General features: G+C 48.5%; 1 protein-coding gene across 2 annotated transcripts in view; it reads left to right on the top strand.

Moving 5' to 3' along the window:
* Window positions 1-22,026, top strand: part of Akap1 (A-kinase anchoring protein 1) — a 30,852-nt gene extending 8,826 nt beyond the window's left edge. For both annotated transcript variants that reach the window (XM_046420404.2, XM_046420403.2), the window contains exons 2-11: window positions 7,456-9,097; window positions 11,616-11,749; window positions 13,438-13,564; window positions 14,245-14,372; window positions 16,223-16,400; window positions 18,039-18,189; window positions 18,595-18,662; window positions 19,996-20,069; window positions 20,461-20,523; window positions 20,958-22,026. In XM_046420404.2, the coding sequence (XP_046276360.1) occupies window positions 7,480-9,097; window positions 11,616-11,749; window positions 13,438-13,564; window positions 14,245-14,372; window positions 16,223-16,400; window positions 18,039-18,189; window positions 18,595-18,662; window positions 19,996-20,069; window positions 20,461-20,523; window positions 20,958-21,032 (2,616 nt within the window). In that variant the 5' untranslated portion in view covers window positions 7,456-7,479 and the 3' untranslated portion in view covers window positions 21,033-22,026. The remainder of the gene's footprint in view (window positions 1-7,455; window positions 9,098-11,615; window positions 11,750-13,437; window positions 13,565-14,244; window positions 14,373-16,222; window positions 16,401-18,038; window positions 18,190-18,594; window positions 18,663-19,995; window positions 20,070-20,460; window positions 20,524-20,957) is intronic.
* The last annotated feature ends 4,776 nt before the right edge of the window (window positions 22,027-26,802 follow it).

Genomic DNA, 26,802 nt, shown 5'->3' with positions numbered 1-26,802 from the left:
GATTTTTCTAATGTGAGAAGTAAGAAGTTAGCTGATTCCTACGCTTTTTTTCTTTCCTTTTTCTCTCAGTATAGAGGTAGCACAATCATTGGTCAAGTTACTATTCTGGGTATATATTATAATATAAACATCACTTATGACTGTGTAGTTCATTGCCAATTTTGTTTTCTTGTCCCTCCTTCCTCCTCTTCTAGTTAATTCCGTTACTTTTGCTTACTCTTTATCTCTCCAGTCAGTTCCTTGACTCTCCTCTGAGCCCCTGACAATGCCGTGGAACCTGTGCCACTAGTGGAAAGCTGTTCTCATTGTGTTAACACCCCAGTTCTGCCGAACAGTTCTATGTTGCTCTTGGGAAGTATCCTTTTCCCCTGGCTCTGATTCCCCTTCTTCCTGGGAATTTCCTCTTCCTTTCTTTTATGTTCCTTCTTGGATCTGATGCAACCTCCCCTCTTGGTTTACTTCCTTGTCTTGGTGGAGTGCATTCTTCAGAGTATGCACAGAGGTTTGTGACCAGTAACAAGCCAGCTAATGCATGCAGAAGGGCAGGTACCTCTGAAGGCATGCACGAGAGTGTGAGTGGCTGAACACAGGAGGTCAGTGGAAAGTAGGCAAAGACAACTGGGCTGGTAGTTCCCTTCTACTAGGTCAGCAGAAGAGCTCACTTTACTTTGAGGCTTGGATTTGGGAACCAGGTAGTTAAAATGGGTATTGAATGAAAGTCTGCCTATGGAATGGGGCAATCCAAGCCCCATTATGGGTGCCCATAATGCTACATAGGCTACTGTCTTCTCATGCCCCACCCCAGGACCGTAGAACATCCTAGTCTAGATAAATAGTTTGTTGGTTCCCCTGTGCGGACAGCACACTCAGCTGTCTCTTGGACCAAACTTTGAGTTGGTCTATGGTAGAAGGTGGCATAACAAGGTGGAGAAGAGGTGATTGTTTTTGCTCCCAAGAAATTGTAAAAGATTGAAAATGCCTTAAGGTCAGCGCCTCGTCTTACTCATTTCTGTGTCATGCGCTTGGTACCCTTTAGGTGCCAATAAATATTTGTTGAATAGAAATTGCCCTCTTAAGCCTTTGTTTGACTTCTGGGTTGGTATTGTAGTCTGCTGCTTGGAAATCATGGTCTTATCTCTGACCACTGGAGGTAGTGGCATGAAGGGGCCTTTGTACCATCTTTTCTGATTTCCCCTGAAGGCACATGCCATCTTCATTGGCTTTCTCTTGCTGTCAGATCCCTGCTTGTACTTTTGGTTCCAGCCCTCTGTGGTTATGGGCTGGAACTTGTATACCCAAGAGGACATTCCTGTGTCTATTTTATCACCAGCCTCAGAGGCCTGATAGAATTCACTTGTAAAGCCAGATGGTTGCTAAGAGCCTGAAATGAGGGGCAGGGTGAACAGGACATGGTCTTCAGAGTTTTCTAAAACCACACCCGGTCGCCCATGAAGCAATTGGGAAGACCTTGGCAGGAGGTGCTGATGCTCTTTCCCCTGTCACTCAAGAGGAAGAGGCATGATCAGCAGAGACAGGCGATGGCTGTCCATCCTTGTGTGGCTTTTCTTATTACCAAGTTTTCCAGACCAGAAGTTAGTTTAATTTCTAACTGGACTGGAGGAAGAAGAGTCCATGTCCAGAAAGGATTTGGAGCTTCTAGCTTTTCTTACCTGGTACTCGCCTTTGGTATCAGACTCTGGTTTTCCATTTTGGCTAGAGAAGGCTTCGCTGAGCAGGTTCTCCCACCCAGATGTTGGTTAAGCCTCAGGCCTCCTGCACAGAGGGCTGGCAGCATGTTCCATGACATCCTGACAGCTGGTCCACCTGGGAGGACTGGAGCTGCCCCCAGTGTATCTGGATGGCTACACCAGCTTGTCTGTGCTCTGCGGGGTCATCACAATGGAGGGTGTGGGGTCGTCCTGGGCAGGCCCTCACAGCCCCACTGTGAGCTAACATGGAATCTTGAGAGTGCCCTCATGAGTCACAGCTCACTCAGGCCCTGAGGATGAAAGGATTGACACCGGGGCTGGGCCAAGACCAGCACACCTGAGGCATGGCTCCAGCGCTCTGATTCTTGGGCCCAGCCATGCTGCCGCAGAAGAGTGACCCTGGCTCACCCCTCCCACCCTCAGTGGTAGGACTGCACACTGCCAGCAAGGTAGGTGATGGCCTTGCAGCCTTTGTCCAGTCCAGCAGCACCCACTAGAACCTGCTGTGCAGTCGGTAGCCACCAACTGCGTGTGGCTTTTAAAATTAACTTTGAATAAAATTAGAAATTCAGTTCTTCAGTCACACTTGTCACATTTCAAGTGCTCAGTAAACCTCCTGTGGCTATCAGTATTGCATAGCAGTTGTTGCAGGGGGGATTGCCCGGACCGTTGCCTCTGGTGACCTGCTCCACTTTTTTTTTTTTTTAAATAAATATTTTTTTGAGAGAGAATTTTTTTTTTTAATATTTATTTGTTTAGTTTTCGGTGGACACAACATCTTTGTTTGTACGTGGTGCTGAGGATCGAACCCAGACCACACGCATGCCAGGCGAGTGCGCTACCGCTTGAGCCACATCCCCAGCCCCCGACCTGCTCCACTTTGACCGTGTTGCAACTATGCAGATCCTATGGTTCCCGTTGCCTTGACCAGAAAGGTCAGACTCCTTCAGTCTGGCCCTTTACCAGCTCTTTAGTTTCCGCTCCTAGGACTTGTTCTGGCCCAGCTCTGGGACTGGCTGCCCTCTCAAGGTATCTCCCTTCCCCCTCATTGAGGCCTGGGAAAATCCTAGCCTTTGAAAGCACCTCCCTGGGTTCTCTTGGTTTACTTCTTGCTGCCCGAGGTGTGGGATGCCAGTGTGAGACGGTGTCTGTGAGAGAGATCAAGTCTTCCATCTGGAATGGGGCTTCTGTGTGGCAGCTTACACATACTCAGGTATGTGAGTAAGGTGAACACCCGTGACCTGATGAGAACACTTAGGATATAGCAAGAGGTACTCTTGTGGACAGGGAAAGATCTCTGAGCGTGTGAGTTTCCTCTGCTTGGCTCACAGCCTGCTGGTTCTCTGAATGCTGGAGCAGAGCACTGGGCTTTCAGTTATGATTCCCTGCAGGGAAAGACCCCCTTCCAGGGGACCTGCCTTCAGCAAGAGTGTGCTGTGCCGGGCGCTCTGTTGGAGGGATATCTTGGGTAGGCGCCTTCCTGGTGGTTAACACCCTGGAACAGCCATTGGCAAAATGGACATTGGGATGGTGACAGAAATGTTCAAATTCCGGTTGAGAGGATGTGTAAGTGTTCATTCAGAACACAAGTGGATGTGGGTCCATTGACCAGGTCCAAACCCAGAATAAACTTGGGCTTTTGGCTCCTACACTGTTGTTATGTTTGACTTTCCTGTCAGTTATGTGCAACTCTTTTTTTCACAGTAACTGTAGCCAAATTGGCTTAGTCACTGGGACCCACACTTTTTTTGTCCCATTCCCAGGGATTTGTTTTCTTGTTTAGCCAGAAGGATCTAGACTGTGGTTACTGGGTTGGGAATGAGGCCATTACTTCTCCAAAGGCTGTTCTGAGAAGCTGCAGGTACCTCTTTGGAGAAAGAAGGGGTTCTTTTAGAACCTGGAGTGAGGAGAATGTGAAGGCCTTGTGGTGTAGCTCGTGCCTGCCTTTAGCTCTGTGTGACCGTTTGGCAGTGAGCCAGCGTGCATCTATTTCTTGGCAAATGGACCTGCTAAAAATAAGCAGGCAGCTATTTAATTCCAACAGATTCAAAATAGCCAGGAGTTCTCCCCACCAACCCTAGGGCAGGGTTCTGTAGCATCCTGTGGGCGGCTTTCCCTGGCTGCAGAAAAAGATGTCCTGGGAGGCAGCTTCCAGATAGATTGTGAACATGAAGGCTTTGGGACCTGTGGTGTTCAAATCCCTGAGAAATTCAAGTTTAAAAAACACCCACGACAAAGATGGCAACTCAGTCTACCAGAGAAGGAAGGCCTCGTGAGGCTGAAGGGCTGCATGTGTGTGCAGGCAGCCCAGTATGGACCTTTGGGAAAGGTTGGTGCATCTTATGCCACCTCCAGTAGGCCTATCAGACCATGTCAGCTGGGGAATATGGCAGAGAGTCTGTTTAGCTGACCTGAGATGCCTTCAGTGAGGAAGTGAAGGGCCAGCCATTTTCTGACTGGTGGGAAGTGGGGGCTGGGGGAGGGGCATCAGATGCCTCCTGGCAGTGGGCACCCTTAGTGAGATATCTCACAAGGCTTGGTGGGCTGCAACTAAGGCCTTTGGGCAGGTGGCTGCTGATCCTAGGGGAGCTGTTCTTGGTGGAGGATGCCTTCTATCTCTAATCACAATGCTCAGGTAGCTAAGAAAAAATAAACCCTGTCCATGTTTAGACTCTCTGGAGATCTCCTGCCTCTGGTCTTGAGTGTGATAAGGTACCAGGAGAAGGACTTGGTCCAGAGCCATGCCCTGCACAGATGAGGTGACTCTTGGTTCCTCACCAGTGGATCTCTGGCTCTAGCCTCTAAGGGATGGAGGCTGGAGAGTGGTGGGCACTGGGAATCCCGGTGGATCATTCTGGATTTTATTGGTTGGGTGGTCTCAGGTTAATAGTATTTAAGGCCTTCTAGGAAACCTTCCTGTCACAACAGGGGCTCTCTGGCATGGAAATGCCACAGCAACCATGTTTCTTGGGCTGTAGTCTCAGCTGAGTAGCTACACCTAACTCTCTGTTGGAGTGACAGAGCTAGGGGCTTAGGGCCCCAATTTCCAGGGAGCAGACTGGGCTGGGACTTGGGTGGGTGAGTGGCAATATGGTGGTCTGATATGCTAGAGTGGCAGGCAGGACCTGTGTTGTGACCCTGGTGTTCTGAGTGAGGACTGGGAACAGAGAGGATGATTGGGGAGAAGACAGTGATGTGGTGGGTTGAGGACTGAATCACAGTGTGGATCACCCAGGGTGAAGGACCCAGGCCCACTTTGGAGTGCATGTTTGAATGTGGAGTCTCTCCTTATAGAAGTGTAGCCAGCTCCCCCATAGGCGGAGTGATGTCACTAGCAACTGCTGGAGAAGCAGGACTCTGGGGATCAGCTTTTAGCTTGGAAGGGGCAGGGCTTTCCCAGCTGGTTTAGGAGATAGTTTGGAGAACAGCCCCTTCCTCACATACTCCAATTTGAATCTGCAGCCTTGGGCTTTGGTGTGTTAACCACTGCCTTCTATGGCGGTGGTTGCTAGGATTTGTTTTCTTGATCCCATTCCACAAACCCTGCTAAAAAGGAATTGCCTGCTGGGCATGGTGGCACATGCCTGTGATCCCAGCTACTCAGGAGGCTGAGGAAGGGGGAGCATGAATTTGAGGCCTACCTGGGTAACTTGGTGAGACCCTGCTTCAAAATAAAATTTTAAAAGGGCTGGGCATGTAGTTCAGTGGTAGAGTGCTTCCCTAATATGTGCAAGTCCCCTAAGTTCAATCCCTAGCACTGTTTAAAATAAAAGGGGTGCGGGAGGATTGCCTAATTAATAAGCATTCAGAATCTAAATGTACTGGCCTGGGATCAACCCCAGCTTCACTTCCTGTTAGCATGCCCTTTTGGGTAGGACTTGCTCTCTGCCAACAGACTGGACACATCCTAGTGTACCAGTCCCCCTCTTTCCTGTCTCAAATTATTTACTCTTTTGTATGAAAGACACTGAACATGAAGCAACTACATAGCAGATCTCCTGTAATCTACTTTCTTTGGGGAGGGGGAGGTTACAGAACAATGATTCTCAAACTTGACTACATTTGAAAGTATCTGTGTTTAAAACAGAAACAAAAGAACTGGTATTGATTCTTATCCCTCAGAGATTGATTTGGCCTTGAACTTTTTCTTTCTTTTCTTTTTTGAGGTACTGGGGTATTGAAACCAGGACCTCACATTGTACTCTACCACTGAGCTATATCCCCCTCTTGGCCTTGGCTTTTAAAAGCTCCTCCAGTAATGCTTCAAGTTGGAGAACCACTATGAAATATTTGTAGATAAGAAATCTACCCCAAAATAAAACTATTCCAGCTAACAAATGAACTCATCAAGGTCGCAGGATATGAAATGAAAAGTGCAAAAACTTTTCCTTTCCCCCAGCTGAATGGCCATGTGTATGTCCTTCCTGGTTTTTCCACGGGATTGTATACACAGTAGTAGACATTGCATACACAGTAGTCTTTAACTTCTGTTTTCTGCTTTTTTCCATGCATGAAACCAACATTTTTTTTTTGGTACTGGAGATTGAATCCCCTGGGGTGCTTAACCACTGAGCCACATCTCTAGCCCTCTTTTATATTTTATTTAGAGATAAGGTCTCACTGAGTTGCTTAGGGCCTTGCTAAATTATCGAGGCTGACCTTGAACTCATGATCTTTCTGCCTCAGCCTTCTGAGCCCATGGGATTACAGGCATGTGCCACAAGGCTTGGCAAAACCAGCTTCTTTTTCTAACCCTAATATATCTACTCATGAATTCTAGCAGTGATTTTTCCCTGAAAAAGTAATTCCACTTTTGTTTCAAATGATACCCTAATGGGCATTCTTAGGTAGACCTCAGCCTACAGAGTTTTTTGTTTTAAGCTTGCAGGTGTGGGATTTTGGGGTTGTTAGGGTATGGCTCATAAGGTTTTATGAACTGTTACTAAAGCTTTCCCAAAAGGTAGAACAGAATTCTCCTTTTCTTGGCCCATACAATATGTCTTTCCCAGGAGTCCACTAACTAGTGAGTTCCAGATTTGATGTGGAATAGAAGCTGTGTTTCTATTCCTTGGTTGTATGACCTTGAGTGTATTTTAGCCTTCAAGGTAATACATTCCTTGTATTACCAAGTGGCCCGAGGATTAAGTGATACAAAGGAAAGCATCTATCAAGGTTATTCATTTGTGAAGTGATAAGGTAGCATCATTGAAGCTTTCCATCTGGGGGTGGGTTATAAAGTCATCTGAGCCTTGGCCACTGCTTAGCCTTGCTCTGTACTTTCCAGTCTCATTGCTTTATCTTCAGATATTAGCAAGGAAGCTCATTTTTAAACATAGAGGGACTTCCTAGAGATGACCTCACTGCACTCCCTCACCCCAGCACTCCAGGGGTAGATCCCATCTCCTAGCATTCCTTCTAATTGTAATGTGCTCATGCTCTTCTGGGCATCTTAAAATGCAACCCTGATTCAGTAGTTCTAGGGTGGGGCCAAGGTGCTGCATTTCTGGCAGGTTCCTTGGTGCTGCACAGGGTTCTGGTCCCTGGACTATACCTTGAAAAGAAAGGTCCTAGAGCATTGGTTCCCAACCTTCAGCTGAATGTCAGAACCACCCAGAGAATGCTGAAGCACTGATGTTTCTTATCTCTGCAACAAAACACCCAAATGAAGGTCTAATTCAGCATGTTCATGTGCAGTGCCTGTACTCTCATAACTCCATGTCTCTCCCTGTCTTCCTGCTTTTCCTAGGCATAACTACTTCAGGCCTCCAGGATGGCAATCCATTTCCGTTCACTCTTTCCCTTGGCATTGCCTGGAATGTTGGCGCTCCTCGGCTGGTGGTGGTTTTTCTCTCGTAAAAAAGAGCAGGTCAGCAGCAATGATAAAAAGGTGGACGCTGGTGGTGTCGTGCTGAGGGCCAGCCCTGACATCAAGAAATCGCTCCCCATACAAGAGGCCTGTCCTGGAATTGCGTCCACACCCCGCAATGTCACACAGCCACTAGAAAAGGAACAGTCCACTGCAAGCAAGCCTTCTGTGGAGCCCCCAGCCTCGCTGCGCACACACCCAACCTGTCGCAGATCAGAGTCCTCAGGCTGCCTCCCTAACCCCACAGACACAAGATCTCAACCAGGAACACACAAAGATGACAGTGCAAAGGTGGAACTCGCCCTGATGGGTGACAAAACCAGATCTGTTCCTCTTGAGTGTCCCCTCCCATCTCCCAAGGATGTGGTGTTCCCCCACGAAGCCATAGAGGTGTGTAAGCAAGAGGTGGTGTTCAGTAAGGCACCAGGGAGGGGCTGGCCCAGCCAGTCTGTGTGTGCTGCAGAGAAGCATAGCCCTGGGGAGAAGGCAAGAGAGATGCGTGGAGCCGAGGGGACCGGTGACGCAATGTTGGGGGAAAACGTGCTTGAAGAAGGCTTGTTGTCCCAGGAGTGTGTCTCAGAATTGGAGAACAGCAAGGCCCTCAGCCTGGCCCCCTCGGGAGGCGGAGGAGAGAAGGGGAGCAGTGGCCCCTTCTCCCCTCTGAGAGAAGAGTCCGCAGTTGGAAAATTGTTAAGTAGCTCTGGCAAGTTGGCTCACGCAGAGCTGGCAAAGGATGAGGAGATGCAGGCATCTAAGGTCCAAGATGACAGAACCTGGGACAGAGACATGGCGGCAGAACTAGGCAAAAAGGAGAGCTTGGATAAGAATGAGAGGATTGAGCAGGCTGCCTTCCAGATAATCTCCCAGGTGATCTTGGAAGCAACCGAAGAGGTGCTGGCCAGCACCAGGGATAAGATGGCAGATCAGTTATATCAGGCCTCAGGCAGTCCGACTGTAGGGCAGGCGGAGAGCAGTGCCCCAGCCAGCCAGAAAACTGTCCTGGGGCAAGACACTGCACAGGCTGCTCCAGTCGTAGTGGGGGCAGCCGCTGGTCCAGTGGATTCTGCCCTTCCCTTGCCAGGCCCACCAGCAGAGAACCTGCCTTCACCAAAGACCTATGTGAGCTGCCTGAGCAGCCCACTGTCCAGCCCCACCAAGGACAGTAAGCCAAAGAACTCCGCACACCACATCTCCCTGGCTCCCTGCCCACCTCCAGCGAGCCCCCTCAGAGAGTCAGTGGACGAGGCAAGCATCCTGGCGGAAGATGCCACCTGTGCTACCTGTGTGTCAGCCAGCCAGAGTGTTCCTTCTATGGCCTCCGGGCAGTGCTCGGATTTCGTCAGCACTTCAGGGCTCGAAGACTCTTGCACAGAGACTAACTCAAGCCTCAGGGACAAGGCCATTACCCCGCCTCTGCCGGACAGTACTGTGCCCTTCAGTAATGGGGTGCTGAAAGGGGAGTTGTCAGACTTGGGGACTGAGGACGGATGGACCGCGGATGCAGAAGCAGATCACTCGGGAGGTAGGTGGGTCTCGGGGGCTCACTGGAGGATCAGGGGAGGGGTTCCCTTATTTGTTAGGGAAAAGCTGCTAGGCTGTCCCTCCCTCTGGCCACTTCTGCAGCAAAGTGAAGGCACTCTTCAACTCTGTGTCCCAGGGGGCCTGCAGAGAGGTGGGCGTGGCAGAGAGCTGGCGGGGACATGATGAGAAGGCACACTGTCCTGAGACCCCAAAGCCACAGGAGCTGTGGCTTGGCTCACCAGCCAGGGAGCCTCCTTAGCCTTTTAGAAGGAACCAGTTCAAAGTGGGGTCCACCGGTTAGCCTTGGTGTGCCTCTTTTCCTCAGAGCCCGAACTCTTAGTGGGTCTTTAATCGAGAGGCCTCTTAGCTATCTCTCCCAGTGCCAGGTCTGGGGAGTGTTGCTCGGTGGTTGACCTCCATTTAATCCTGTGCTTGTTCCATGTCTTCACCGGCTTTCCTTCTCCAGAAGCTCCTTCAGGGTAAGTGTCCCATGAACGGCTACAGCCTTGAGTCCCTGGGGAGGCTCAAGCGCTCCTCAGTTGTCGCTGTCACCTATTCCTTCACAGTCTCAGCCATTTTTTTTTCTGTGCAGCTGCAGTTCCACCCTGGGAAAGAGGGGCACTTTGGTAACGATGTGCCACTGGGTTTTTCGAGTGCTGACCCCAGTGTAGACAGTTCAGACCGCTAACTTACAGGTCAGCAGCTCCTGGTCCTGCTTCTACGGCTCCCTCCTGGGATATTTTCATGTATTTTAGAGAATGTCATGATTTCCCAAGTGGCTCTCTGACTTGCTTGTCCTGGAGCCCTTCCCTACCATTTCAGCTCCATCCAGGAAGCTTGGGACTCTCTCTAAGGTGTTCGACTGCTTTCAGCAGCATCTGGTGTAGGTGTACACAGCGCTGTTCTATCACCCCAAGTGCTGTTGACTGAGACCACTATTGTTTACCTCTAGAAGAAAATGCTGCCCACCAATAGTCTAATGTTAAAATGCTTTTTAAAAAATTGTATCTTAAAATGGGTAAAAAAAAAGGTTATTTTTTTGTTTGTTTTCTTTAAGAATTTCCCTTTGCCTGTTGTCCTTCAGCTTAATTAATGAGTCCCCCAGTCTTGTGTCAGCTCTGGGTTGATCATCCTACCTGTTCTGATGGGTTGAGGGCTTCTGAGTGTAACTTTGCAGACAAGGAGGCTCTGAGTCTCCTGTGATAGGTGGAGAAGTTTAGGGGTAGCTGATCAGTCAGAGCATGTGACACCGACCATTGCTGCTCAGAGGGTGTCGAGCACCAGGCAAAGGGTTCCCTGCTTGGAGCGTGAGGAAGCTGAAGCTTAGGGAGCTGGCAGCTGGCCTTTGAATGCAGCTTGCTAAATGCCTGGTGTGATTCTGAGCCACTCCTGGGTGCCACTGGGGTACAGGTGTTGGTCATTCCAGTTCTGTTGGACAATAGCTGAAAATGAGCAGAGCCTCCATCACCCTGTCCTGCTTCCAGCAAACTGGTCAAGCAGCTCCCTCAGGAAGGTTTTTGCCTGTTAGAAGCCTATTCCAAGCCACTGGTATTGAGAGAGAAAAGGTCACTTTGAAGGTGACTTTGCTGGAAGCAGACTCTTTAGCCTTAGTCCTTTGCATCTAGGCAGTGCACGGATTGGTTGGCAGAGGCTTATGTCTAGGGTCCAGGAAACCTACACGAAAAATAACCTAAATAGTAGACTCACAGGAGTGATCTGTTTTTAGGTATTGAGTTGTCTATATTTAAGCCAGAGCTGTTTCTCTTAAACTATCTGGACCCCTGTTTTTCTGCAGTGTTTCCTTTGCTGTGGCCTGGGCTCAAGTTGGTGTCAGGGTCTTCCTTCCCATTGTACTCTTGGGAATGAGCTTAGCTCCATCTTTTGAACAGGGGATATTTGAGCCCCCAAAAGAATTCAGAGTTGCACAAGCCAGGCCTAAGTCAGGGAAAGAAGGCTGTCCTTCCTTTGTCCACATCTGCCAGAGAAACAAGTGAGGTCCCTATCAGGGATGAGAGTGGGGCCACTAGACAAGCCAAAGAGACTCTGTCTTATTCTGTTTGATGGAGGCCAGGCCTGAGGCCTTGGGACTAGACACTTTTGGTCTGAAGGGGGGAATGGGACACTTGGAAGGGTGGCAAGATGGTTATGAGATGGCAGTCCAGATCAGCTCCTGGGACCATGTGGACTAGTGGATTGTCCCCTCCCCCATCATGGACTCCCCTCCCTGGGCGTGAAGTCAGTTTCTTCCCAGTTGACCACTTGTGTCTCTGTTCCAGCAGCTGTGGCTGGGCGTGGCTGCCAAATAAGCAAGTGGGACTGTAAGTGACAGGCTAAAATTAGGAGTATTGATACCCCTAGGCCTCCTTTCATTGGGGTTTCTCTGAACCTTCTAGAATGAGTTAACAGTCACCTGCCAACTTGGGGGGTGGAGGGAACTCCCAGTAATGTGGATTTTGGAAGTCGTGGGTATCGATAGCTCTGAGCTGGGTCTGTGTGTGCATGCTGCTTCCTTCCTGCAGGTTCCGACGGGAACAGCATGGATTCTGTGGATAGCTGTTGTGGCCTCAAGAAGACCGACAGTTTCCAGAATGCCCAGGCAGGCTCCAACCCTAAAAAGGTTGACCTCATCATCTGGGAGATTGAAGTGCCAAAGGTAAGGAAGGCTGCATCCCCCAGGGCCAAGTTCTGTGGCAAGCTTTAAGTTCTGTGTCCCCCAGGGTAGGGGAGGCCAGTGAATCAGAAGGGGTCCCTAGTGAGCCGAAGTCCTGAAGCTTGCCAAGGTTCAGACTGTGCTATGGATGGGATTCTTCCAGTGACCTCTTACTCTTGTCCTCTAAGTCTGCCCTCTCCCTGTCTCCTCTCGTATGTGCTGGGGCTGGATTCTGTCTGCAGATTTGCTAGTGCAAATCAGACTGAGGACTGGGGCAGCAGTCCCCCTTCCCTGAGCCCCTACTCCAGCTCTCCCGTGTAAAGAGCATTTTATAATCAAGCAAAGCATAAAACCGTGTTTCATAGACACTTGAATGGTATAGAAATGTATGAAGAAAATAAAAACCAGCTCTAATCCTACCCTTGAGAGTGACTGCAAAGACTTAATTCCTTCTCGTCTCACACCCTGTGGTTTTTAAACAAAACTGAGGTTATGTTGCTTTAATTAATACTTTTAAATATTTAACAATTTACTTGTTATTCTTTGAAAATGTAATTTTGACTGCATTATTCATTGTGTGAACGGCAGTTTGCCTCGCCCGTCCCCAGTTCCTGGGTTGCTTCAGCAGTCTAACCTTGCTATTATAACTTAACAACTTATTAGCTTGATCTTTAGGTTTATCTCTGGGGCTCAGAAATAACTGGCAGTCTGCTTAGACTGCTGTCCCAGGGCATTTGGCTCCGTGCAGAGGTAGAGACCTGGCTTGCCCTGAACCCGAGTCAGGACGGCTGTATTGACCCCAGGCTGTTGGCTCCTGTGGTGGTTTCCTCCCCTGGTCTCCTTGTTGCCATGTCCTCTGTAAACACTGATTGCTGAGGCAGGCCCTGGGTGAGGAGGGAAATGTCCCTGCTGGGGAGGGGTCGTTTGGGATTGTTCCGGAGCTTGTCTTACATCATGGCTAAGTTTGGCTTCTGCCTGCCTGCCTTGAACTCTGGCGCACTGGGCACTTCTGCATGCCTTGTGCTCTGAAGGTTCCAGGCTGCCGTCCCTTGAGTAAGAGCCCAAGTGTCCTTAGGCATTTACTTGGAAACAGAGCCCTTTTCCTTTGGTCCTGAGCAGACTTGGAAAAGCAGGAATCCTAGTCAGCCCTTCTGCTGCTGAAACTGCTCAGGCGTGAGCTGGAGGAAGCAAGGCTGCCCCCAAGGCTTCTCAGTTTGGGCCATTTGTTGGGATGAGATGGGAGCTGTTGGGTCCTGCAGCCAGACTGCCTTGTTCAACTGCTTAGCAGCTATGTGATCCGGGGTGGGTTCCTTGGCCTCTGGGTTTGTTTTTTCCTCTGTAAAATGGTGATAAAGTTGTTATCTGTTTCATAGGTAGTGTGAGTGAATATGAGTGCCCGGAAGAGTCTGGGCAAAAAAAAGGCTGACATAGTAACAGCTAAACAGTAAGACAGAAGTAGGTCTTTGGGAGGCTGGGGTTGGGGCTCAGTGGCAGAGCACTTGCCTAGCATGTGTGAGGCACTGGGTTCGATCCTCAGCACCACACACAAATAAATGCATAAAATAAAGGTCCATCAACATCTAAAAAAAAAGAAAATAATAATAATAATAATAATTTTTTAAAAAGTAGGTCTTTGGGTGTAGGGAATTGGTTTCCTGCTAACCTCCCCTCTCCCTCTCTCTCCTGGGAAGCACTTAGTTGGTCGGCTAATCGGCAAGCAGGGGCGGTATGTGAGTTTCCTGAAGCAAACATCTGGTGCCAAGATCTACATCTCAACCCTGCCTTACACCCAGAACATCCAGATCTGCCACATAGAAGGTCAGTGGCACCTGTTGCCCAGTGCTTATTTTTCTTACCTGCAGTGTGAGTACATGGAAGCATTTGAGTCCCAGTTGCTAGAAACGGCTTCTTGCCTGAGGTGGAAGAAGCACTGGGTGCCTTCCCTCCAGCTTTCTTCTTCAGTTTAGGGGTTTGAAGGAGATATGTGGGTCCTTCCTCACCAGATCTCTGGCCATGAGAAGCATGGGGTGGGAAAGCAGGGCCAGGGTCCTGGGTTCATGGTGCCCATCATCCCCACAGGCTCCCTCACAGAGCACAAGAGGGCCAGGCCTTTCCCATCTTTCTACCTCCCTCTGCATTCACAGCCTGGGTCAAAACGACAGAGATCTCACTTGAAAGGCTAATGGGCTTAGATGACCTTCTTCCTAAATCAAAGCTTGGCATTTTGACAACTTAAAAATGCCCTTGAGGGCTGGGGTTGAGGCTCAGCGGTAGAGTGCTCACCTAGCACGTGTGAGGCCCTGGGTTCAATCCTCAGCACCACATAAAAATAAAATAAAGATATTGTGTCCAACTACAACTAAAAAATAAATATTAAAAAAAGAAAAAGATGCCCTTCAACTCTAGAAGTCCTATGCAAAGGGGTGTGTAGGTGAGTCTGTTTCTGCTGTGACTTTTCTCTTTCCCACAGTGATTGTCTTGTCCCCACCCCACTTTAGGCTCTCAGCATCATGTAGACAAAGCTCTGAATCTGATTGGAAAGAAGTTCAAGGAACTGAACCTCACCAATATTTACGCTCCTCCGCTGCCTTCACTGGCACTGCCTTCTCTACCAATGACATCCTGGGTAAGCTTGCTCCCGGGTCAGTGGACTCCTGGCGCCCTTTCCCCAAGTCTTCCTCAAATGAGAGACTCCCCGGACTATGGGCCAAGAAGGCTGCAGGCACATTACTGCCCATGCCCTCTCAACTCTGGCTTCCACTGGTCAGTTCTGCTGCCAGCTTGTATTCTCTGGGGATGAGGCAAAATGCCAGCAAGAAGCCAAGGCTTCTCAGTCCCACGTGGGAGGACTGCACTCCCCTGGCTCTGCCATCTGGGTGTGTTTTGTGTTTTTCAGGCATTTGCCTATAAAGAATAGTTCAGCCAGGAGGTGGGGTGTGCTGGACCAGTGTGGGGGCTCCTTAGAGCCGTTGCTGTGTCTAGGATTACTACCTAGCACCAGAGGCCTGTGTGGGATTTGGAGGGGGCTTGTGATGGGTCATTCTGTCCCTTCCATCCTTTCTTCTCGTTGAGCCAGGCTAAGTAGTAGCCCTGGTGAAGGATCCTTTCTTTCCTCTCTCCAGGAACTATCCAGGTTATATCCTGCAAATCCAGAGTTTCTCCCACCAGGAAGCCCCAGTGGGTTGGCAGGAGGAGAAGCTGACGTCTCCAGGGCTTGTGTGCTGGTTGCTCAAGGTCTTTTGGGGCCTGTCACTCATATTCTGCAGCACCCATGCCTTTGGCCCCAGCCAGGCTTCTTCTCATGGGAGTAGGCATGCCAAGTTCTATGGGCCAAGGGCTGTTGACTGCCTTTCACACGGATGGGCTAAACGTGCTGCTTCATGGAAATTGTCCCCTGGGTTGAGACCCTTATGCTGTGGAGGAAGGAATGGGCTTTTGGAAGTGGGCTGAACCACGTTCCCTACTTTGCTCCTGAATTGTGGAGTTATTTTCCTCAGGAGCCTTGGCCTTAGACGCTCCTTAAATGATGGAGTGAGTGGTTTGTGTGGATGGTTTCCTTCCCTTGTACTCTGCTGGGCTCAGTGGGACTGGGGAGGAGTACCTCTGGGTTTGCAGGGCTGGCATGTGCCCATGCCAGGCCGGATTCTTAGCCCTGTTCCCCCTGGGCCTCCAGGCCTTAAGGCGGAATAGGCACCTGTCTAGAGCCCTATCTGCTGCCTGTAGCCTAGCATTAGGAAAACCAGTTCTTGAAGATGAAGGCTTTCAGAGACCATAGTGGCCTCTGCTGGGCCCTTTACCATAAGACCTGGCTTCCGAGCACCTATGGACCAAGGCCCAAAGTGAGGATGAACCAGGACACTGGGAGGGTAGAGAAGAGTAGGACTTAGGGAACAAGAGGAAGTCATAGGGGAAAAACTAGGATGCAGACTCTGGCTGACCTTGACAATGGGTCTGTCTCAAGGCTTGCTGCTCCCTGCTCAGAAGGCAGGGCAGACTGTATCAGGCAGTAAGCTGGGGTCAGCTACAGACCCAGGGGAGTTGGCTGAGAGGCCTGAGGGCTCCTATCAGGCACCTCATTCTCAGTGGCCACTCAGAGTTCCCTTGTTTGCCTTCCCTGGGTCTTATAGACTCATCAAGAAGGAGGAGGGAGGGGAAATTCCAGAGGATGGAGCCTGTCCAGGTCCGTGGGAGGCCCACACTACATCCAGTTAGCTCCTGGCTCCCCAGGCTCTGCTGGGGTTCCCCTGCCTGGCCCTGAGGTTAGGCTGCCCCTGATGGCTGTTCAAGGTATTGCAGGATAGCAGCTGCAGTGGCTGAAGTGGTTCTTGAACTCTGCTGCCTGGGTGCTGTTGTTGGAGTTGCTGTGCTTTTTCAAAGATGTGCCAGTTGAGAGACATATCCTGGGGCCTCAGGGCTTATCCCAAAGATGAGGAGAGGAGGACTGATGCTGTGCCTGCTGCCCCTTCCTCTCTATAGCTCATGCTGCCTGATGGCATCACTGTGGAGGTAATCGTGGTCAACCAGGTCAATGCCGGGCACCTGTTTGTGCAGCAGCACACGCACCCCACCTTCCATGCACTGCGCAGCCTGGACCAGCAGATGTACCTCTGCTACTCTCAGCCTGGAATCCCCACCTTGCCCACCCCTGTGGAAAGTAAGTGCTCTCCTGGGGGCCAGGGAGGGAGGTTCTGGGCTCTGTCTAGGCCATAGAAAGAACTTCTGGGGGTTGCCTGTGCTGTCCTTTGTCTTGACCAGGAGAGAGCTGTACTGGGATCCTTCATGGGACAGCATCCCTGAGTCTCTTAGCTAGCTCAGCTAGTGTTTCCATTGGCTGACAGAGCAACGGGACTGGAGTGGAGTTTGGACACATGGACTCAGAATCCGAGTCCTGCCACTTTATATCTGTTAGTGGGGTGATACCACTTGTTCCAGGAAGTCAGGTTGGATACTCTGTCAATATGTGAAATGTGCATAACTGGTTATGATAAACGAGCCAGAGCCCAGCAAACCCAGGCAGTGGGTTGGCCATCCCACGTGACAAGTGAGGGAACTGAGCCTCTGACTTTAAGTGATTTGCTCGGGTAGCCCCTGAGCAGGAGCTGGATCCAAACCAACCTTCCTCACTGTTACTTCTGTTGAGTTTATTGATGGGGATCAAATGTCAGAACCATTCCCACCCTTCACCCCCCCACCCCCATCAAAGACTCCTAACCTGGGGGTCCCCTGATGGGCTTTGAGGCATCCAAGAAAGCTCTCAAGTTATCTGCAGTATTTTGTGTCCATCCTTTTCTTTCTCCTCCCCTGCCCCCACTGCTTTCTTTCTGTTGGTGATCAAACCCAGAGGTGCTTTACCACTGAGCCACATCCCCAGACCTTTGTATTTTTTATTTTGAAATGGGGTCTCACTAAGTTGCTTAGGATCTCACTAAGTTGCTGAGGCTGACCTCAAACTTGGGAGACTCTTGCCTCAGCCTCCTGAGTTGCTGGGATTGTAGGCCTGAATTACCATGCCTGGCCTTTTTTTTCTTTTGGAGGAATACAGGTTTAGTTTTCATCAGATTCTCTAAAGTTGTGTGCCAACCCAGCAATAAAGACTGTAGTCCGAGAAGTGGCTGCACCAGGGACCAAGGGTCAGGACCCAGAGTGGTCGGCCCCATGTGGGCCTGGGGCACAGCTAGGGGTTTAGCTGGGTGACCCTTACCCCATAGTTACATCTTCCTCTGCTGCCTTGGTGATCTTGGAGCACAACCTTGGTAGCTACCCAGGTGCTCTGCACCACCTACTGAGGCAAAGGCTTAGTTATGGGGCATAGGCCTAGGAGTGCCCTTCTTGATATGAGTTGCCATGGGCCAGAGCAAACTGTGTAGATACTATGCCACTGAGATCTGCTGCATTCAGAAGTTCTTTCCCTTAGGAATGCGAGGCAGGCCCTGGCCCACATTCCCTGATATTGTGTCATACTTGGTTTATTCTGGTTAATGTGTCCATCTTAGGCCTCCGTAAGTTTCAAAGTAATGGATCTTGATTGAATTTTTTTTTTTTTTTTTTGGTCTGGATAGCTTTGGGGTATCACATATGTTAGACTGAATTTTCGATGTCCAGCAGCCTCCCTCAGCTCTTCTTGGGCTCAGGGGGAGGCTTTATTGGGGACCCATGCCATTTCTGTCCCCTAATCATGAGAGATAGGCCTCTGAGAAGTAATGCTGAGAGGCATGTAGGAGTGATCAGAATGGCCCTTGGAGCCCTGCCCTGGGTCAGGTATGTCCACACACTCTTCTTCCTGCTCTTGCAGTCACCGTTATCTGTGCTGCCCCTGGTGCGGACGGGGCCTGGTGGCGTGCCCAAGTGGTTGCCTCCTACGAGGAGACCAACGAGGTGGAGATTCGCTATGTGGATTACGGTGGATACAAGAGGGTGAAAGTAGACGTGCTCCGGCAGATCCGGTGAGTGGAGACCCCCTGGGCTTGCGCCCTGCTTGGTGTGAGGGTGTGGTTCAATTCTGCCCAGCCTCTGACCAGGGTTCCTTCTTCCCTCCTGCTGCTACTGAGATTAACAAAGTTGGTGAGTCACCTGAGTCAAACCGGGTTAGAAGGCTGTCTAGTGGAAGAGACCCCCAAGTATCAGATGTGGAGGGGGAGGAGACAGGCTCCTTTTGGAGTTTGATGCAGGAGTCCTTGTGACATCGGGCTGCTGAAGGGCTATCTACCTGCTTTCAGGTGTGCTCTGTGCTGTGGCCTACAGTGCCATCCTGGAGTATGGATGTCACTGTGCTAAGCAAAAGGTAAATTGACTGGCAGTGGAGTTGGCCTTCAAGTCCATATTAACTTGCCCTTTTCTTGGCTTTCCAGGTCTGACTTTGTGACCTTGCCATTTCAGGGAGCAGAAGTCCTTCTGGATAGTGTGATGCCTCTGTCAGGTAATGGGGGACCTCTGGCCAAGGGGCAGGTAGTGGCTGAGCAGAGGTCTTCTTAGAGCCTTGGTCTCACCTGGAGGGTTTATACAGACAGTTGCCACTGCCATCAGAGTTCCTGGTTGAATAGGTTGGGGCCGGGGCCTGAGAACTCGCATTTCTGTCGAGTTCCCAGGTGAGTTGCTAGTGCTGCTGTGCCATAGACTGTCCTTTGGGGTCCACTTTTCTGGACTTATGGTGCCAGCATTAAAAGGCTTTCAGCAAAGGCAACTTCCTGAGCATAGTCCAGACTCGAGGGGGCAGGTGCTAGGTCAGCAGCAGTGCTCAGCTGTTTCACAGGTGCTTAGGGGCACCCTGGGGGCTTAGCTCACATTCATGGCTGTCTGGTGTCTAAGGCTGTGAAAGTATTGCCAGGAGGAAGAAGGCTGGCATTACTTAGTTTCCATTCTCTTCTCTGGAAAATGGGGGTGGCACCTATCTTTCAAGGTGGCTGTGCAGATTATAAAAACCCAGGAACTGGTGTGTGGAAGGTGGGCAGATAGTAGCTAATATGCCTGTAATACGTGTGTTCGCCCATCACACTCTCTTCCAGGGTTGGCCCCTTTGGATCTTGTTCTGGCTTGTCTACAGCAATCTAAGTGCATCAGAAACACTGTACTCTAGCTGGAGTCACACCAGGCAAAACACTGGGCAAGGTCTTGGAGTTTTTCCTTCCTTGCTCTTGCCCAACCTTCCTTTCCATTTCTGTCCAACTGAATGATCTGTCTAGACTCGCTGAAATGCTCCCTCCTTCGTGAGACTTTCCCACACCTTCAGAAACACCTGCTCCCATCCCTCCCACTCCCTACCTTGGGCCTGTTCTTGTTGCTTCTTGAACCAACAGAGCAGAATGCTGCCTCAGTGCCGCCTCCACTAGAGAGCGGCTGCCTAGATTTGAATTCCAGCTGCACACTCTGGGAGCCGGATGGCCTCTGGTGATTAGCCTGTGCCTCAGTGTTCTCACCTGTAAAACGGGCATAAAACCTGTCTTCTAGGGTATTGCTGATTTGGTGGAAGAGCTAGCACTGTTGGTCCCCAGATTTGTGGGGATGGTATTTCCACTGAAGGCAGAAGTTTCCTCCTTTATCCTCTGTCATTCTGAGGGTGACATACATCTGGGATCCTGGAGTCCTGTGGAGATCTAGTCTCTACCTGATGGGTGGTTCCCGAGAGCAGTCTCAAGTCCCTGCAGCGTCTGAAGCTTCCTGCTCAGAATGCAATGACGGTCAGGTCACTTGGGTGACAGGAGTGCTTTTCCTCGATAAGAGTCTAAATGCTGCTTTTCCTTCTCCCTGTAAAGATGACGACCACTTTTCGCCTGAAGCAGATGCAGCTATGAGTGAGATGACAGGAAACACAGCGCTTCTGGCACAGGTGTGTGCTCTGGTTTGGAGGTGGGGCCAGCTGGACAGGGTCACTGGGGAGCCGTCTGCCTCGCTCAGTTAAGAATTGACCTTTAAACTCCTTCCTTTCCATGGTAGGGAACTTTGGTCAATCAGCAGGCTTTTAAAAGAAGTGTTTGGCTGGATGTGGTGGCACACACCTGTGATCCCAGCTATTCGGGAGGGATTGAGGCCAGCCTGGGTCATTTAGTGAGACCTTGTCTCAAAATAAAATTAAAAAGGGGCTGGGGATGTAGCTCAGTGGTAGAGCACTTGCTGAGCATGTGTGAGGCCCTGGATTCCATCTCCATCGCTTCAAAAAAATTGAAATAAAAAGAGGTGCATGGAGCAGCTTTATGTATTTCTTCCCCCCACTCCTCTAGGTGACAAGTTACAGTCCAACTGGCCTTCCCCTGATTCAGCTGTGGAGTGTGGTTGGAGATGAAGTAAGTCCTGCCCTTCTGTCGGAATTGTTGCCCAGCAGCAGCGTGTTGGCTGGAGCTGGTTCTGGCCCTGCTTCTTCCTCGTTAATCGGAGGATAAACTATAAGCCAGTGCCACCCGGGGAATACTTTGGGTGCCATGACTGGGGTGGTTGTGTTAATGTCATCTGGTGGGTACAGCCCAGGGTTGCTGCTTAGCATCCCGTAGCACCCAGAACAGTCCCTCTTGGAATTACCCAAATTGTCGAGGTGGAGAAACCCTTCCCTGGGCCTTCTGGAAGCTTAGGTAGCCGCAGAACATTAAAAAGGGAGCCCCTGTTGGTGTCAGGCCCTGCGTGAGCACCTGTCGCCTCATTGGCAACTGGACACGTAGAAGGGAGAATGTGTTGGCTTGAGAATGGCTCCAGGCAAAGCTCTCAAGAGAACTTTGTTTTCTAGGTGGTGCTGATAAACCGGTCACTGGTGGAGCGAGGCCTCGCACAGTGGGTGGACAGCTACTACTCAAGCCTTTGACCCTGGCTCCGGGAGCCACCACTGGAGTCTTTTTTTGCACTGTTGAAATTAGGCTTGGCACTGCAGGCAAAGAGTTAACATCAGAGTAATAAACGTCATCCTCTCGAGTCCTCTTTCTCCCCATTCTGTAGGTCCTATGGAGAAGACGTTCCTCTCCGAGGAAAAAGGATGAACAGCGGGTTCTTTTCAAAGCCATTGGATGGTGTTAACCTGAGCTATTTAAAAAGAGATATTGAAGGGAGGCAGTCTCAACCAGGTTGTCCTGTTCTCCTTCCCTTCTGCTTCCTTCCCACCCTCTCCACCAAAACCCCACAGACTCTAGTGGGCTGGCCATAGGACATGTGTGGCTTGCCGCTAAGGGTTTCTTTTACTTCAAAGTTTTTCTTCAGGGAGCCAGCCATGAACTGACTGACTGGTATCAATTTCCTGTATGGCTCAACATAAATGAATTTGGTGGTGTTTGATCAGTTTTTATACACTTCCTCTAGGTCTATAGGAACCCAGACTTTTTTAATGCAGATGTAAATACGGAGCAATTGTCACACCTCTGGCCCTTGTTATTGGGAAGGGGAACTGTTACCTTGCCAAGCCTGGTTGTAATTTATAACCATTTTCTATTTGTGCAAACTCTGTAAATAATGTTTAAAAATGTATTATTTTGTACAAGATACACTGGAGAACAAAGGGAACTCAAGGTTTTTCCACACACTTCACCTGTAAGTAGAAGTTAATCCTGTAGAGGGCAGCTGCCAATCCTGGCTCCTCTTCCAGGAGTTTCAGGGATTCCTGCATATTGGACAGGTGGCTGTATGGGATAGATTGTCATTTGGGGATTTTTTGCTGTACACACTTATTTAAAAAAAAAAAAAAAGTAACTCGGTGAATACCTTGCAGTGGTGTGTTTGATTCTTTAGACTGGCTTCAGCATTGTGCAATTTAAGAATAAATGACATAAATAACTTGAGCATATATAAATTTTGAATTGTATAAACTATACCTTTGAGTCCTTTCTTTTCCTAGTGGTGAAAAATATTGGGGGCAGGTGTGGGAAGTGAAGAGGGTGGTTGTGAGCGTGGAGGGTCCCAGTGTGCCCCCTAGGGCTGTAACTAAAGGAGACCCCCAGTTCTTTGAAGACAGTTTAGCCAGAATTGTCTGTATGGCCTTTTCCTGTCTCCTTGCCCCACCAGGTGGCAGCCAAGCTTTGACTTCTACCCTTGAATTCTGGAGGAGCCTGATATCTGTGTAAAGCACTGGTTTCTGAAACCAGTTAGTTGTGCTTTAGTAGATCAATGATGTCATTTAGTCTGCTGTATTGAGAAGGCTATAAAAATGCATGAAGGGGCTGGGGTTGTGGCCCAGTGGCAGAGCACTCACCTAGCGTGTGAGGCACTGGTTTCGATTCTCAACACCAGGTATAAAGATCCATTGACAACTAAAAATTTTTTTTAAAAATAGTAAAATGAAACACTAAACAACCCTCTTGCTTTCTTTGAAGACAGGAGAGTAGGTACCTAGCCTTGATTTATTCCCACTGCCTTGGGTAAACTATCCACCCTGTGTCCTCCTTAGTTTTGGCCCATGTTCTCTGTGCTGTGTGCCCACACTGCAGGGCAGTGGGCCTTAGCACCAGACTGGAGAGCAGAGGCAGCCTGAGGGTTTTTAGGCAGAAGGTATGTCCTGTGGGTATTCTCTCTGGTGACTAAGCACCCCACCTCTTGCCCCCTCCTGGAACTTCCAGGCCCAACACAACAGGCTCAGCTATTCTCTAGTTCCGCTGCACCCAAAGGCTGCAGCTGCTCTGGACCCTGATTTGGAGTTGCCATCGTTGAGGTGGCCCGTCTTTCCATCAGTTTCCCTCATCTGTAAGATCAGATAATGCTACTAATCTCATAAGAAATAAATCTCAGGATTGTCCCCTGTTTATCCAGAGCTGGGCCCCAGCAAGTTCTTCCGTGGTCTTTGCTGTTGCCCGAGACCTAGTGGTCGTTGGGTGTGACTTTGGCCCAGCCACGCTACACCTGGGTTTAACCTTCGTGTGTGTGATCTAGTCTGGCTGCTGTGCAAGGGTGTCCACGGGGCCTTCAGACACATTTGAGGAGAGCTGGCGAAGCCTGGTGTACAGATTGGACTTTGAGGGGTCTCCAGCTGAAGAGAGCAGGATTCTGGCACAGGGAGCAGGTGTGGGAGGGCAGGACTGAAGCCCAGGCAGTCCTGACAAGACAGAAGAACCTCCTGTGAGATGGACAAGAGGCGATGAAAGCAGGATCCTCAGGTAAGACCCGCGGGGCTTGGTGACGGGAGTGTAGGTGAGGGCAGGGGCTGTGCTCTCATGGTCGTGAGGTCATATTTTTTTGAGGATGGCTTCAAGAAACATGGCTCAGTATTTGGGGGGGGGGAAGCAAGTTGGAAGATGGTGAAGGGCGTGTATTCTTTGAATAAATTCTTCTTACATTGCTTTTGATTAATTTAATTTTATTTTTATTTATTTATTTTTTTAGAGAGAGAGAATTTTAATATTTGTTGTTTAGTTTTGTTTTTTTTTCCGGCGGACACAACATCTTTGTGTGTGGTGCTGAGGATGGAACCCGGGCCGCACGCATGCCAGGCGAGCGCGCTACCGCTTGAGCTACATCCCCAGCCCTGGGCAAGTACCTTTAGACACCTGTTGAATGAGCTGTGGGCCATCCAGGGGATCTTAGTAAGAACTGCAAACTTGTGGAAGAAGCTGGCAAAGGAGAGAGATTTGGCCGTCTACTAGGGGTGAATGGAAGAAATGTGGAAGGCTAGAGCTTCCTCCTGTTCTCATTCAGGTGTTTGTGTCCTTGGGCCCCCAAGGAGTATAGGAGGAATGGACAGTTCTCATAGAGACTGAGTTCTGAGGTTCCTGCTAGACCTTGTACAACTTTGGTTATGTCGCTCACTGAGATCAGCATCCGTCAGATGACAGCTGATTTTTGAGTGAGGAAGGTCATTTCTAACCCTCACAAGCTTAAGATTGAAACAAGTTATGGAGTGCTTACTGTGTGTCAGGTGCTATGCTCTGTGACAGGTGATACGATACTTGGTCCTCTGGACAACCCAGCAAGGCAGGAACCTCCTTCACAGATGATCAGACTGACCTCAGTGGTAAAAGTGACTCAGAAAGTAGCCTGCAGTTGGACAATGCTGAGACTCCAGGTGACCAGTGTGCCACTAACCCAATGTGGATTCATCTTGCCTTGGTCCGTGTCCCCCAGTAAGTGCCCTGGTGGTTAAATGGCCAACCCAAAGGAAAGTTTTGAAGCTTAAAGTAGAAAAAATTGCCATGATAGGGGAGAGAAATGATTTTGCCTCTGTGAAAGTTAAAAAGTTAACTCATATGAATAAAGCCGGGGAAAACTTGCAACATCTGGGCCAAAGGTGAATGTTTTTAATGTGTAATGTTTTAGAAGGAAAAATTGAATCTCCACTGAAAAATGACATAAAAGAGATGGACAGAAAATAGAAAATGTGGATCTATTTCTAGACCAGCGCTCTCAAAACAATGGGAGTCACAAATAAAAGATCTTCCGAGAGCCTCGATTAAAAAAAAAAATGGTGGGCTGAGGTTGTGGCTCAGCAGTAGAGTGTTTGCCTAGCACATGCAAGGCCCTGGGTTCGATCCTCAGCACCACATAAAAATAAATAAAAATATTGAGTCCAACTACAATTAAAAAATAAATATTTTTTAAAAAAGGTTAATTTTTTAAAATATATTTTTTAGTTATAGATGGACAACAATATTCATTTTATTTATCTTTATGTGATGCTGAGGATCGAACCCAGGGCCTTGCACATGCCAGGTGAGCACTCTACCACTGAGCCACAACCCCAGCCCCCCCAAAAATGGTTAATTATTATTATTATTATTTTTTGTTGGTGCTGGGGATTGAACCCAGGGCCTTGTGCATGTGACGCAAACACTCTACCAACTGAGCTATATCCCCAGCCAAAAATGGTTAATTTTAATGATAGTGTAACACATTATTTCAGCATGTGACGGACATACAACTATTAATGAGAAGGCTTATGGTATTTTTCATACTGTGTTTGAAATCTGGGGTGTACTTTCCACTTCTGTGCCTGTTCAGACTATCCACATTTCAGGGACTCCATAATCACAACTGGGCTGAGGCTACCAAACTAGACAATGTAAGACTAGACTATTCCATCACACCACTGCAACAGATTTCTATATGTTCTTCCTCACTCAAAAAGCTCTAGGTTCTTTTGCTCATTTATTATTTTTAAAATCCATTTTAATTTTTTTTTAAGGGGTCTCATTATGTTGCCCAGGCTGGCCTTGAACTCCTGGACTCCTCTTCCCAAGTATCTGGGACTCTTAGCACATACCACTGTGCCTGGATTGCACATTTTGTCCGAAGGTTATCTTTAGGATAAATTTCAGGGGAAGAGAAGGATGGTAAATGTTCTAAGTAACAGTTGGAAATAATACATAATGTCAGTTTGGTATAAAGTTTTATATCATCTATTAAGTTGAGCTTGTAAATTATTGAAATCAGTTAGTTTTCTTTCCTTCCCCCTCCTTCCCTTTCCCGTCTTGGTCTATACTATATCTACCCATTTATATTAAGTGATTCTGTCAGTGTTGTTTTGTCTAATTTGCCTAAACAGTTATTTCTTTAAGTTTCAGTTATGCTTCTTCATTCAAAAAGGCCCTTGAATGGAATTTTCTCATCACTGTTAAATATCTTTGGTGATATAGTTTAGCGCTTTTTGTTTTGAAGTTGATATCATTTTTCTCTGTCACTTAACTTTAGGTGGGTGGCTTCTAAATGGAACATTGCCAACTTTTTTATTTTTTATTTTTTAAAGGGAAATGTCTTACGCACCCCCCCCCCCCTTCTGTTCGGGAAATTGAAACTGGGTCTCACGCATGTGAAGCAAGTGTTATACTACTGAGCTACATCCCTAGTCTTATTTATTTATTTTTATAATTTTGAGACTGGGTCTTGCTAAGTTGCACAGGCTGGCCTTAAATCCTCCTGCCTCACTGAGTAGCTGGGGTTATAAGTATGCACTACCGAACCTGGCTGGAAAATCTAATAGATGAACCCATTTATTATGATCACTGATACAATGTTATTTGCTATTTCATTAATTTTCCTATTATATTTTCTTGCTTAATTTTTTTATTATGGTAAATTTAGCCCTTAACATCTTAGTTCTTGTTACCAATAAACAGTTTTAAATATATTTGAATTTATGTTTGTTTCGTGTATCAAAGCCTTCCTTTCTCCCTATTCTGGGTACAGAAAAACTTGGTAGAAATTCTGATTTTTGCTGTGCTTCCTGTAAGAGCACTTTGCATGTATATATGTGCCCTCCTAGAATCATAGAATCATCTAGAATATGGTTCAGAATTTTCTGACATCTTTTAAATTTTTTTTTAGTTGTAGGACACAATATTTATTTTTGTGCTGCTGAGTATCGAACCCAGTGCCCCACGCATGCAAGGCAAACACGCTACCACTCATCCACAACCTCAGCCCTCTATAATCTTTTCTTATTAAACTTCTTTTCACAAATGGATCTATCTCAAGAATCTTTTAATGGTGACATTAAACTTCAGTCAATATTATGAAAAGCATTTTGGCCCAACTCTGCCTCACCTGTGTTCCCAAGTTCTTTATTTTGACTCACCTTTCCTCTGTTTGGAGTATATCCTTGAATATTTTTTATTGTTAGAACATAATGGGTCCTAGCTGGGCACAGTGTGTACCCCTGTATT

The sequence above is a fragment of the Marmota monax genome, unplaced genomic scaffold (assembly GCF_021218885.2).
Source record: "Marmota monax isolate L192 unplaced genomic scaffold, Marmota_monax_Labrador192_F-V1.1 WCK01_AAM20220418_F8-fsc00064, whole genome shotgun sequence".
Classification (NCBI taxonomy): Eukaryota; Metazoa; Chordata; class Mammalia; order Rodentia; family Sciuridae; genus Marmota; species Marmota monax.
The sequence above is the reverse complement of the archived record's forward strand: the minus strand, read 5'-3'. Positions and strand labels throughout refer to the sequence as shown.